This window comes from Pararge aegeria, chromosome Z (genome assembly GCF_905163445.1).
Source record: "Pararge aegeria chromosome Z, ilParAegt1.1, whole genome shotgun sequence".
Classification (NCBI taxonomy): domain Eukaryota; kingdom Metazoa; phylum Arthropoda; class Insecta; order Lepidoptera; family Nymphalidae; genus Pararge; species Pararge aegeria.
In genome coordinates this window covers 26,026,090-26,039,882 of record NC_053208.1, presented here as the reverse complement: position 1 = coordinate 26,039,882, position 13,793 = coordinate 26,026,090, and the positions used below count along the sequence as shown (strand labels likewise).

At 36.2% G+C, this 13,793-nt stretch overlaps 1 protein-coding gene across 1 annotated transcript in view; it reads left to right on the top strand.

Moving 5' to 3' along the window:
* Positions 1-13,793, top strand: part of LOC120636377 (proton-coupled amino acid transporter-like protein CG1139) — a 60,266-nt gene that overhangs the window by 33,699 nt on the left and 12,774 nt on the right. Inside the window, exon 2 of the mRNA XM_039907830.1 lies at positions 6,552-6,623. Coding sequence (XP_039763764.1) covers positions 6,556-6,623 — 68 coding nt within the window. The 5' untranslated portion in view covers positions 6,552-6,555. The remainder of the gene's footprint in view (positions 1-6,551; positions 6,624-13,793) is intronic.

The window sequence follows — 13,793 nt, the reverse complement described above, 5'->3', positions numbered from 1 at the left end:
TGCTTTTCGCGGAGTATAGGAAATTAAGCTTAATTTTCATAATATCAATTGTTTTGAGTTTTCTCTCCTGTCGTTAGTATCATATATATCAATGCTAAACTATATTCATCGTCTGCCACAATCGGAATTGTTTAAACGTGTCTGCCGCCAGATCCCTAGATACTATGATCATTCAGATCATTGAATTGTCATTGCGAGACCCCGGGGCTCGCGGCGCAGTAGCCGCACAATGAAACAATGACAATCCAAGCACTGCATGATGCTAGTCACGCACTTGCTCTCTCAATGAGCGAGTACTTATTTTGGTTTATGGCTCATTAACTTCCTCAAGTGTAGACTGTAGCGAAATAGTTGAAAGAAAAGAATAATTAGTTACACGATTCAATATACTTTGACGGCCGATTGGCGCAGTGGTCAGCGACCCTGCTTTCTGAGTCTAAGGCCGTGGGTTCCATTCCCACAACTGGAAAATGTTTGTGTGATGTACATGAATGTTTTTCAGTGTCTCAGTGTTTATATGTATATTATAAGTATTAATGTATATTATTCATAAAAATATTCATCAGTTATCTTAGTACCCATAATACAAGCTACGGTTACTTTGGGACTAGTTGGCGGTGTGTGTATTGTCGTAGTATATTTATTTATTTAACGTACCTTCCCGTGAAGCTGCTATACAAATTGCCGGCGAAAATTTATAAAAAAATATTTTATTTCGGTAAGAAACAAAGTGAGTGGTACCAATAGGTATATCGCCGAAGTCTTCTTTCAAGAGTAGTGTTACTACCCCTGTGTCAGAAGACTCCGCTCTTCCATTACAATTAAAATAAACTTAACAAATTACAATAAAAGGAAGGTATTCAAACAAACAACAGGTACAATGATATACAAAAGGATAGACATGTTATACAGAAATTTAGTTGTTAATAAAAATTTTCGTTCGTGCGTGCATGTTTTTGTGTATGTTTGTGTGTGTGTGTGTGTGTGTGTGTGTGTGTGTTTGTGTGTGCGTGGTCATGGTTTGTGTAACACAGAATTTGTGAAATCTACTACTGATAAATTCAATTTCATATAAAACGTTTCAATAAAGATTCCACCTCATCATAATTTAGTGATAAAAGGTACTTATTAAAAATTTCTTTGCATTTATGTAATTCTAGTGGGTATATTTTAAGATTCATGTTAATCACGTTATACAAATAATTTAAATGCGACAAGTATTGTTTCCGCGCGAGTTACAGTTAGGTTAGGTGTAAACTAGTTTTTTTATACTTTTTCCTGTATTTTTATGTGGTGTACAATTAAAGTTTATTAACTCATTGTATTCATAAATGGGAAAGTGAGTCTGTTTTTATATTTGTTTGTTTATTAACTATGTTTTGCTCGACCACTGCAACGCTCTTTACAAAATTTAGTACACATAAAACTTGCACTAGGAATCTGATCCCAGAATTTAAAAAAAGCCGAATAAGCTTGAAAAATTATACAGGCACTATTAGTATTTTTTTTTATTTAGTTCGCTAAACTGACAATCTACCAACTAACTAACTACTTCCTTATAAACTATAGCACTTTTTGGCATGTGAATACAATCGGCCTTCTGGAAGCGAACATAGCATGCAAATCTGCTGAGTACATAAGGCTGTAAACGGCTAAAAAAAATGTAAGCTACGAAGAAAAGAAAAACGAAAGAAAAAAAAACATTCTGTAGAAATAAAATTACTTAAGCAATTAACTATTTTTTAAGAAGTAGTAATGCGAAATGTTTGTTATGTTCGGTTGAAACAATGCACCGATCTTGGTAAAATCGAGCTCCCATACAGCTTTACGTACAAAGTAATTAACGTTCCTGGGACATTTAAAATATAACTATTGTTAGCAATGCACACTTTGCATCCCAGAAAAGAGAAGCACTTAATATTATATATATTACAAAAAAAGATTAAAATTTCAGGTAACGTATTTTTCAATTTATAACCGACTTACAAAAAGGAGTAGGTTTTTAAATTCCGTTGCATATTTGTATGTTTGTTAGCTCAGAACTCTGTCATTTACAAACCGATTTAAAAAAAAATTGTTTGATGTGATACTTCCCATGATGGTCCCATTTTCATCAGGTCAAGAAAGGGATCCTGAAGAAATTCAGGGAACTCTTCAAATATTACAGGGACACCTATAGCGAATTGAGTTTTTGAGTTGTACAACAAATTCGGTTCTTTATTTGACAATTTTTTTTTTTTTTTAATACAAAGTCAAATCAAAATATTTTTATTCAGGTCGGCTCATAGGTGGCACTTTTGATGCGTACTTTACATGAGTATTACACGGTAGTGAAATGATGGCGATAACCATATTCGTAAAGTTAAAACTAAAGCTACGAGGGTTCCAAACGCGTCCTGGTCTAAGAAGAAGCCCACAACAAATATAGCCGGGTACATATTGGTATTGTCATTGCCAAACCTAGCAGCTGAATTCAATCACTTCACATCATTGTTAATATATCAATGGAGCATCAGTATTATCTATTTTGTTCTGTTACCATAGTAGCTTTGAAAGTAAAGCGGTTGTCACCGCGTATTTTTTTTTTTTCAAATAATAATAATAATAGACGGACATATCCGACACGATTGTGGATGTGGATACACAAATCTGATGTATGAGTTATTTCTTTAAGTGCATACTCAGCTCTACTCTTCATTTTTTTCTTATAGTCGAGGGTTTCCGGAAGAAATCTCTTTCGAGACTGTCGTAGTGCACCTGTCCTTTCTATGTTAATTTGCTAATATTTGGTACTAAATTAATAAATAAATAAACGTGGGCATGCAAGGATCACGCCCTGCAACGGTCCTATAACAAAAGTTTTTCATGACACTATTCTCAAAGAAAATCCCCCTTTCTAACTAGCTCGTTTATATATATATATATAGTGGTCCTCCCAGGCACGTTTGTCTTATAACTGGGAGGTCTCGGATTCGATATTGTAAGATTCGATAAAATTTGAGGTAGGTTGTCCTTTGTAAGAAAAACAAGTTAAATGGAAAATGGGCATTAAGAGTTATTCCCCGACGCGTATCTCATAACAGGAAGTGTTCTGGCAATCGCGCCAGGTATAATAGCTACTCACAAAGTAGATTAACACAATTTTTGTCGCGGAACGGGACTTAACACACATTCCCGTTTAATTGAAATATCTATCAAACAACTGATAGGATTGTTTGAAATCAATTGTGTGTTATATGCCGCCTACGTATGAGAATATAAGGATCGCCCATTTATTTAATACGTCATAGATCGCGGTTAAGAGTGTTTCGATGTAATGCATAATATGGTCCCGGAATGGTGTCCTCAACCCACAAAATTATTATTTGTTCGACGCATTTGATAGTAAACGACCTTGTTACGTAACACAATATTTTAGAAATGATAGTTGGGGAGTTGCTCGCAGAAATATTTTAATCATTAGTTCATACGGTAAAGTATATTTATTAATAAAGTAATAATTAAATAATCTGCACAAAACGCATGCAAAAGTTAAAAAGACTAAATATAACAAAGTTTTACAGATTCAGTTCAGTGTCGCAGGCGCAGATAATATAACTTACCGTAAGTTGAAACTTTGAGTGTTATTGTAGTTTTAGTTTTGGCTAGACCACTTCAGTTCACCCCTTTATATCGTCAAACCTTATGCGTCCTTGGTGTGCTCTTCTTTTCCTTCCAATATTAATCTTGGAATTAATAATCTTAACTAAGCAAGCATTCGCCCAGTGGGTAGGACTTCGATTTCACTTCCGGGGGCCCGAGTTCGAATCTCAGCACGCACCTCTAACTTTTCTAGGTTATGTGCGTTTTTAGCAATTGAAACATCATTTGCATCAACGGTGAAAGAAAACATCGTGCGGTAACCTGCATGCCTGAGAGTTCTCCACATAATGTTCTCAAAAGTGTGTGGAGTCCACCAATCCGCGCGTCTCATTGTCGGAGGAGTGGGGAGGTTATGGACTGATCTAATTATGATGATGTTGAAATAAGCTTCATAAAGAGGCTATAAAATTGTATCAACTTAAATTAGTTGTATAATTTAGCCCTTTTGTTTAAAAAGTTGTTTTTAATTCATGCTGCCCTACAAGGTTATGTTGACTATTTATTATTGCATCATTTGAACAACTCACAGACTTCAGGAACACAGTCTTAGTTAGTTTTGACGATCTCCCCTGCGCAGTGGTGAGCGCTATTTAAGTTTGATCCCAGGCAATATATAATTTTTTTGAGTTTTCGCTGGTCTAGTCTGGTCTGGTCTACTAACGTTCCGTGTGAAGTCTACCAATCTACACTTGGCCAGTGTGGTACGGCCTAAACCCTTTTGAGAGGACATCCGTGCCTTGTAAAGGGCCGGTAATGGGTTGCTGACGACGATGATGACGAATGTTGCACAATACGGGAGTCGCGAGTTTTTTCGTAGTTATATTCGCAACATTAGAGCGGTCAGCGGATTTAAATGAAGGAAATGACCACTTACTGCGGCCACAGAGGCGTGCGGGCGGCTAATGAGCTAATGCTAGTGTCTGTACCTTCTACGCGTTGCTAGTTTACCTCCTGCATAATTAACTTGTTCTGATGACCTACCTGGCGCAGCGGTGAGTTTTAGTGGGAGTTCCCAGGTTCGTCCTCCGGCAAAGCGATTTGGATTTTTTTGCATTTTCTCTGGTCTGGTCTGATTTTTAGCGTTCTGGAATGATATCGCGCAGCAACATGATTATCGGTTTGATGCAACTGCGATGCATTGTCACTCACCAGCAGGTGGGATTGCAAACAAGAGCTACGTTGTAGTGAAATTAAAATAACTAGAATTGAGATTATACTGCCTTGTTAGCATGTGGTTCGAACCCCGCGTAAGGTTAAAAACTAGTAGGCATTGAGGTTTTTTATAAACAACGCGCATGAAGACCAGCACACTTAATCGATTAGCGGCACGTCTTTGTCGGTAGGGTGTTGACTAGCCACGGCCGAATACTCCCAAACAAAACCAATTTGGGTTCTTCCAACCGCCGCTTTGTGTTTTGGAGGGTGCGTTATACGTCAGTCTGAGTATCTATGACTAGCTTGTTGTTATAGTTAGCTAGTAGAGCTTTTTATGACAGAGCTAGTCATAAAAAGATACTAGAGCTTTTTGGGATAGAGTTAGTTGTTGACAAGCAGAGTTTGTTGACAAAGTCACGTGTAGTAGAGGTTTTTGTGACACAGCTAGTTGTAGCAGCTTTTTGTGACAGAGCTAGTAATAGTTTAGCATTTAATGACAGAGCTAGTTGTAGTAGAGCTTTTTGTGACAGAGCTAGTTGTAGTAGAGCTTTTTGTGACAGAGCCAGTTGTAGTAGAGCTTTTTTGTGACATTGCTCGTCTGGGAAGTATTTTTATGCCGCAAAACAGGAATGCTGTGTTACGGTCAGAAAGGTTGTCGGTGTAGTTACAAGCACATGGGGGCTTAAAGCCCCAGGTTGACGGACACAAAGCAGCTCATAGCCGGAAGTATTACTAGCATGCCCTGCGCAGCGCCGTCTATTAAATCTATAAAAAAATGCTGCCTACCCGCCTTAGAGTAGGTAGAGTGCTCCAAATTAAAAACTATGAATTTCTTTGTTCTGCTTGTGTCAACCACAACTCTCCGAAGAGTTACGATACCCGACCGTATCGTAACTCTTCGCTTTGCACTAAGTACTTCCTCATTCTTTTTGCTCAGGTATTAAATGTCGAAACTTACGTAGCCTTCCTCAAGAACTGGGATAACGATGAGAGTTTCAGCTAAAGGCGTCTTAACTTACGTATTTATGTACATAGTGAGTGATATAGAAAAACATTATATTCTAGAAAAGTTCATTATTTCTATGGAATCTGTTTAAAGCTACGACTTTCAGTTCATACTAAAATGACTAAACAATTTATGAAAACAAAAATTTTTCGTTCTTCTTTCCCGTATAAAACAGAAAGAAACAAAGAATACAGAAAAGGGTAAATCAGTGTTTGATTAAATTAACTTGGATTAGCTTGGATGTACAGCTACTATAATTACCAAATTACCACGAGACGCGAGCGACTAATCTAATACCTACTTACTTTGTCTACCGGATTACAGTTATTTGTTTACTACTACTTAGTTGCTCTTTTCCAACACGTGAAAATGTTGAACAACGTTAACAATAAATGGTAGCATTTGCCACAAGTTTGAAACCGAGCCGCAATGTTACCATTTGCCATAAGTTTCGAAACCGAGCCGCAATGTTACCATTTGCCATAAGTTTCGAAACCGAGCCACAATGTTACCATTTGCCATAACTTTCGAAACCGAGCCGCAATGTTACCATTTGTCACAAGTTTTGAAGCTGGCAAGAGATTTTGCGCCGGATTTTCTTGGTAGAATCTGCTTTCCAAACCGGTGGTAGAGCCACTACAAAAAGACATACTAGACGTTTCTAAATTGCTTATAAAGAAGGAATCATTTAAATAAAGGAAATTTGAATTTTTTTAATAATTTATTTAAAAATTTCTCTTTTTCCCAGAAAAATGAAGACCAAAGAGAAGATTGACATCAGTCACATCAGTGGGGGCGCGGTCGCTATCAACGACGAAAGGTAAGAAATCAATTCTACCTACCCAAGTAAAAAAAATGATGCCACTCTGTGATTCCAAACTAACTAGCCCAAAAGCCTTTTTATGTTTGATTGAATAATTTTTCTTAGGTATAAAGAAAATCAGACATCGAGTTGTATCTTTTTTAGCAAATTCAACTTCGTATCAAAGTAGCATCGTCTATTCGAGTACAGTCGTAATTTAATATTTGATCACAGTATATCTGCTACTGAAATTACTTTAGAAAAAGGACGCGATTTAAGAGATCAAATGATGTTATATAAAATAAAACATAATTTAGTTGCCTCCCCACTTCTTCTAAGTAATTTCGTTTTTGCATGTCGTAGGTTAAATGCAAGACGTAAACGACTCTTTGCGTGGGCTAGATGGAAAACAATATATTCGGCAAATAACTTTGTGCAACAAATCTCGTGCAATGTTTTCAACAGCAAATATTGTGAGACGGACATTTTTCACGTCGAAATTGGCACTTTTAGGAAAATAATTTGATAATTGTAAGTTTACAATGTCAAACCTTTTTTGAAAAACTAAAATGATGACCATAGTTAACTTCGTGGTTCGCGGTTTTTTGTGATGGTGTGCGCGCATCGTAAAAATTTACTCTCATAATTTTTTCCTAACGCGCCAATAGAAGTTTAACTTCAAAACAACCTGTCAGGTACGTATTCATGCAAAGACAAACCCGTTATCCTGTTACAATGAAAGTAACGAAAATGTCATTCGTATAAATCATGCATCAGTCAAGAAACGGCGGAGAAATATATGCGCATAAAATGGTTCGCTTCAAATGGAGGTACGCTTAGGGTTCAAATAAGCGGTCAATATCAAAGGTGAGTGCACTCAAAGCGTAAGTGGGTTTCAATGGCAGCTGTCTCAGTGTCAAGTTAGCGCAGTTACTCGTTAAGGTGCATTCACACTTTACTGAAACCAAGTCGCGATCGTTATTTGAAATTATACTCAATCATTTTATAACTAGAGTTTAGTGATGTTTTTTGACTGAACTTGTTTATTCAAGTGGGATATAGGTGCCATAGAGCAAGTCCTAGATTGTCTTTGACGTTATAATAATTAAAGTTTTTTTTTTATAAAAAATGGTAAGGTATTAGCAATGTGCTTAAAATAGTTCAACGGGTGCGATCAAACCTCGGAAACGCTCCAGTTTGGGCGCGATTACATTAAAAAATATATAGTACCAAAAATAAACTACTTACCTTAAGTATGAAAGTGTACTTTAATAGGTATATCTATAAGTAACCCTTCCGTAGGGGAAAAAAAATGGCGCCAAAGCTCATACAGTAATATGTGGTATTTGAGGATTCTATCTGTTTTTTAAATTCTTATGTTGTAACATCGGAAGCAGTAATCATTTGTGATGCAGGTAGTACCTAGTCATAGGGTTACGATAAACGACCTTATTACTAAAACAGAAAATACTTCCTTCCTTAAAGCGGAAGGACATAAGATACGACTCAACAATCAATAATTAATCTACCTACAATTAGGTACATCTGAATACTTATTTGCGACACCGTAAATTAACTATTTTGACCAAAGTGAATGGGGGTCCAGAAAATCCATCGCAGCGAATGATTCAACACAAATCGCAGAACCATCACTTACAAACTGCCGTGCCTTATTTGAGGGAAAGAAAGTTTTAACTATTTTACACCATAACTCTATCAAATAAATAAATATACTACGGCAATACTGTGCATCGCCATCTAGCCCCAAAGCAAGCATAGCTTGTGTTATGGGTACTTAGACAACTGATTATTATTTTTATAAATAATATTATATATATATAACATTAAAAACTTATGATATACAGATACCAGACACTGAACAACATTCATGTTCATCACGCAAACATTTTCCAGTTGTGGGACTCGAACCCACAGCCTTGATTCAGAAAGCAGGGTGCCCACTGCGCCAATCTGCCGTCAATGTAAACTCATTTTAAAAATAACTTTTACAAAAAAGCACACATAAAAGTTTATTTTGCTAAAATCTGGTAGATTTGATGATATTAATTAGGATAGTGGAAATGAAATCCTCGCAATCCCCTCACACAAGGCTTAACTACACCGAATACATAAAGTGTAGCCAAATATATAAGGGCTGCAGTCTGCACCTCTAGGACTGAATAAAAACTTCAAGAAATATTCTTGGTTAAGCTTCTGCGTTCGAGACAATGATCAATGCGATTTCAATCCTTCCGTGAATGGTTTTTATTACAATCCGTTAAATTGAACGCACAATTAATTATGCAATAACTAAGGCGCACACTACTGAGGCAATAATGCCAGCAGCGGAGTTCGATGTCGCTGCTTAATTAGTCAAGCGTTGTTTTCTCACAATGCCACTCGTGTCTTGACGTGTGTGGAAATCGGTTCGTGCACGTGCATTTCGGTTATGTTAATAACCATAATATTAAGAGATTTAGAGGAGTTAGCGTTAAAGAAAAATGTTTTCGCACAGTTCACTGAACTTAGTGCACTGGCAACGTTTTGAATTAAAGGATGTGAAAACATTTACTTAATTTTATAATTTTTGATAGTGGTTTTACCCACACTTGGAAAAAATATCAATATAAACAAGATATAAATGCGTATACTAATTTAGGCATCGCCAGAAGGAGAGGCGTAGCTTAGTGGCTGCGATTGCCAGCGAGTTCAAGTTAAAGAAATAAAGAAGAAATAAACTACGACAATACACACATCGCCATCTAGCCCCAAAGTAAGCGTTGCTTGTGTTATGGGTACTAAGATGACTGTTGAATTATTATATGAATAATATACGTAAATACTTATAATATATAGATAAACATCCAGACACTGAAAAACATTCATGTTCATCACACAAACATTGTCCAGTTATGGGAATCGAACCCACGGCCTTGGCTCAGAAAGTAGGGTCGCTGCCCACTGCGCCTATCGGCCGTAAAGTCCTGTTAGTTCCGAAATTTTTATATGCATTTTAAATTAATGCATATTTACATTTACTTAATTACGTACACATTTAAAGCAAAGTGTAGTTTTTAAAACAAATAGAGCTAACGCCGTCAGAGGATGAAGAAAAAGTTTCAATAAAAATACCTATTTAAGAATAATAATAATAGCAGATGGTGGTACCTGTACCCGTTTATACCCTTGTATAATATATACTAAAATATGAAATATAAAAAAAACTAAAAAAGATAATGGACTGTGATAATATGAATATAAGAAGCAAAAATAAACTCGCTATGCATTTTGCTAGACTACATATAACTGTTAATTAATTTAAGGGTGATTGTATTTTATCGTTAACATATTACCGAATGAAATGTTTGAGATTTCTCTCAATAAGTTCAAAGTTTATATAAAACTGGAGCTTACAGAAAAATTCTGGTAAAATAATAAGGATTACTTATCGATATAAAGCTTGGGTAAAAATTGCTCTAACTTCATAGCTTAATAAATTACCTATAAGATGGTGATAACAAAAAATAATACACGGCTAAGTTATGGGCTCTTCTTAGACTAGGGCGCGTTTGGAACCCTAGTCGCTTTTGGTTTAATTTGGCGAACATTTGTAGTTATCACCATCACCTTGTAATTATGTAAACAAATATGTTTGAATATATGAATAAAGAATTTTAGAATTTTAATTTGAACATATTCCAGGAGTGAACATGACTCGTTGTCATACAAATATAAATAAATAAATAAATATACTACGATAGTACACATCACCAATTAGACCCAAATTGAGCATAGCTTAAAGTTGTGATATGGGTTCTATGATAACTGATGAATACTCTTATGAATATAATATACATAAATACTTATAATAAAGATAAACATCGAGACACTGAAAAACATTAATGTTCATCACACAAACATTTTCCAACCATGGGAATCGAAGCCACGGCCTTGGACTCACTGGGCAGGGTCGCCACTGCGCCATTCGGCTGTCAATGTTACGATGGTAGGTTGAAAAAATAGGTATTCTCTAGAGACCGCCAGAGAGAAAACTAGGAAAATGGTTAGCACCTTGATCCTATCCAAATCTTCAATTCACCATCGTCATTCACCCATTACTGGCCAACGGGTCTCCTTTCAGAAGGCTTTAGGCCGTAGTCCACCACGCTGGCCCAGTGCGGATTATTAGTCTCCACTTGAGAACTTGTCTAGTCTTGAGAACATCATGGAGAACTCTAAGGACACTCACTAAGTTTTCCTTCACTAAGCAAGTGACTTTTATTTGCTAAAAAAACTCCGAAAGGTTAGAGTGCGTGCCGGACATCGAACTCTGTCCCACCGAAACAAAAGGCGAAGCTTTTCCCACTAAGCTATCCGCTCCGATTATATTAGTTACTGAAGCAGATTTACACATAAAGTAAACACTCGACTTTCAATATGTTACACTTACATTATTAAACTAGTCAAGGCCCGCATATTGAGGGAGTTGTGGAAAAAAAATGTAGTTCACCATTTTATGGTAGTGGCCATTTTGAATTTGAAATTTATACATTTGTATTTTATTCTACTAGTAAAGCTCTTTCATTTGATACCCAGTTGTGAAAAAAACGTAATTTTGATATCATGTTTGACCGATTTTCATCATTTCATATGTTTAGTATTATATGCATGATGAACGAACATTTTCGACTAATTCACCCAATAAACAAAAGAAACGAAATTAATATCGGTTCATCCGTTCGGGAAGTACGATGACATAAACAGACACACACACACACACACACACACACACATACACAAAGATACGCACACAGTCTGGGGTTAAAAATAGTTCTTTTCAACATATTTTATACTAGCTGTTGCCCGCGACTTCATCTGCGTTTGTTTTTGTTTTTTGAGAGACATAGACATTAAATTTAGGTGTAGTTGTACTGAAACTTTTAAGTTGTGTATTCTTATATCTATTCGCATAAACAATATCTGAAAAGAACTGTATGACCAGTCTCAGCTCCTCATATCACTTACAAAAATTGTAATCGTTATAGGACGAATCGAAATCGCATTGTTAGTTATTTATATGCTAAAGGTTAACGTTGAACATTTCTATCGTTAATATCGTCAAACTTTTTCATCACCTCTTCCAAAGGAACTGAGCATAATTTCGGAATAAAAAAGTTTCCTATATTACTTCTATTGCCCCCAAGAATATGTTTCCAAAGTTTCATGATGATCGGTTCAGTAGTTTTTGCGTGAAAGCGTAACAAACGAACTTACATTCACATTTATAATATTAGTAGGGATGTATTTCAACGAGTAGGTTCAGCTTTGGCGTACAAAGACAGATTGTGACACACATTATTAATGTTAAGCTCTAATAATTTTTATATTGCATATCCTTTGGAAATAGATTTATATAATAATTGAGAATTTTAACTTACTAAGTATATTGTAACGTTCAGAAATTATAAGACTCAGTAACAGTGGGTTAGCTACGCCCCGGGGCAAAATTGAATAGGGATATTTATTGGAAATATTTAAAGTAAATATTAGATAATATACTTGTATAAATCTCATTTCAAGCCTGGAGTTAGAAAATAAACGGAATACGCGCTTAAATAAATTTAAATGAGAATGTGACACGGTGATATGAAAATAAAACCTGGCTAAGTTTTTTGTGGGCTTCTTCTTTTACCAGGTCGTGTTTTGAATCCACGTGGCTTTAGTTTCTAGTTATCCTCATCATCTCACTCCCTTTTGTGCCCATTTTTTACGTATGTAGGTCGCGTTACGCATCGAAAGTGCCATCTAAGTGGCGTATTTGAATAAAGAAATATTTGACTTTGACTTTGCGCAGCATTGGGACTAATGATAAACCATGAGGAAATACTTTCATGGTACAAAGCTTTTGTCAATTAGTGTGATATAAGCTCGAGCCGGTTGAAGTCAGGTGCTAAAAATTCCAAGATTCCTTATTCAACTACGAGTATGTATTATATTTATATAACTATATATGCAACTTTTACGATTGTCGTTCATGAGGTTAAAGGGACTGTCACGCCTAGCCCTCGGTTAGTTACGCCATCGCTCGTACAGTTACAGTCGATTTCCACTAAGTATCTGAGAACTCGCTTCTCTCGCTCAACAATCAATCTGATCTCTTAGGTTCCATGAGCCGGCCACGTGCAATGAGCCAGGTTGCCCAATAAGTAATCCCCACACCCTCGTTTTCGTAAACAGTTGCGTTATTTTTGTAACGTGGGTTATAGTGGGTTTATACCTTTCACTTTCAACATCGGGATCTCCCGAAACAAACGTACGAGTACAACCGTTAGCATCAGTCGAATTTGTGCCCGCTAACATCACAGCTGTCGCATAGTGCACGGGATAAAATGGTAAGTTATTAACTTTGTTATTTTATTTATTTCTTTGATTCTGCATCATATAAAGCCATGACGCCAGGAGACAATTTTCAAATGACAAAAAGTTATCTTCTCCCACAGCTTTATCAACAGAGCACTGGCACACAAGTGTAAATAATATATTTGTAATAACAATCGGGAGTGAACTTCTTCTATTCCCTGTTTTGCTTTAGCAGGTGGACACGTTTTTTAATTACCCTTATAACTATACCCAAACGTGGGATATAATTTTTATTTGATCTCGCCCCTCCGAAAGTGAAGTCGAAGTCTTATACACAGGGCTATCACCGCTTCGCATTCGTTTGATTTATATTTATGTATTTATTTTGCAAATTTTAGAATGACGATAACCAAGACAACCACTAATTAAATGTTTCAATGAGTTACCTATTTTTTGGTCTTTACCCAGACCCATCTAAATTACGTTTATAAGTCGAAGTACAATCTTATAATACTCCCACTGTAAAATGCCTCTGCGTTAGTAATTAAGTGTTACTTGGCTATGGGTCTGGCTACTTTGGTTTTTCTTTTCAAAGGTCGTTTAAGTGAATAATCATCCCTGCACATCATACATTCTTTCTATGACTTAATACAGCATCTTTCATTAAACCTCTATCCTGCCTACAAGTAATTTTATATGCCTTTATTAAAACTATCTCCGTTATTCCAGAAAGCCGCATCGATATTTGTGCTGCTCCAATGTGCTGTGTTCCTGGTAACATCCGAGGATGCGGGCGATAGCAAAGACCTCGCCGACGAAGACTACGAC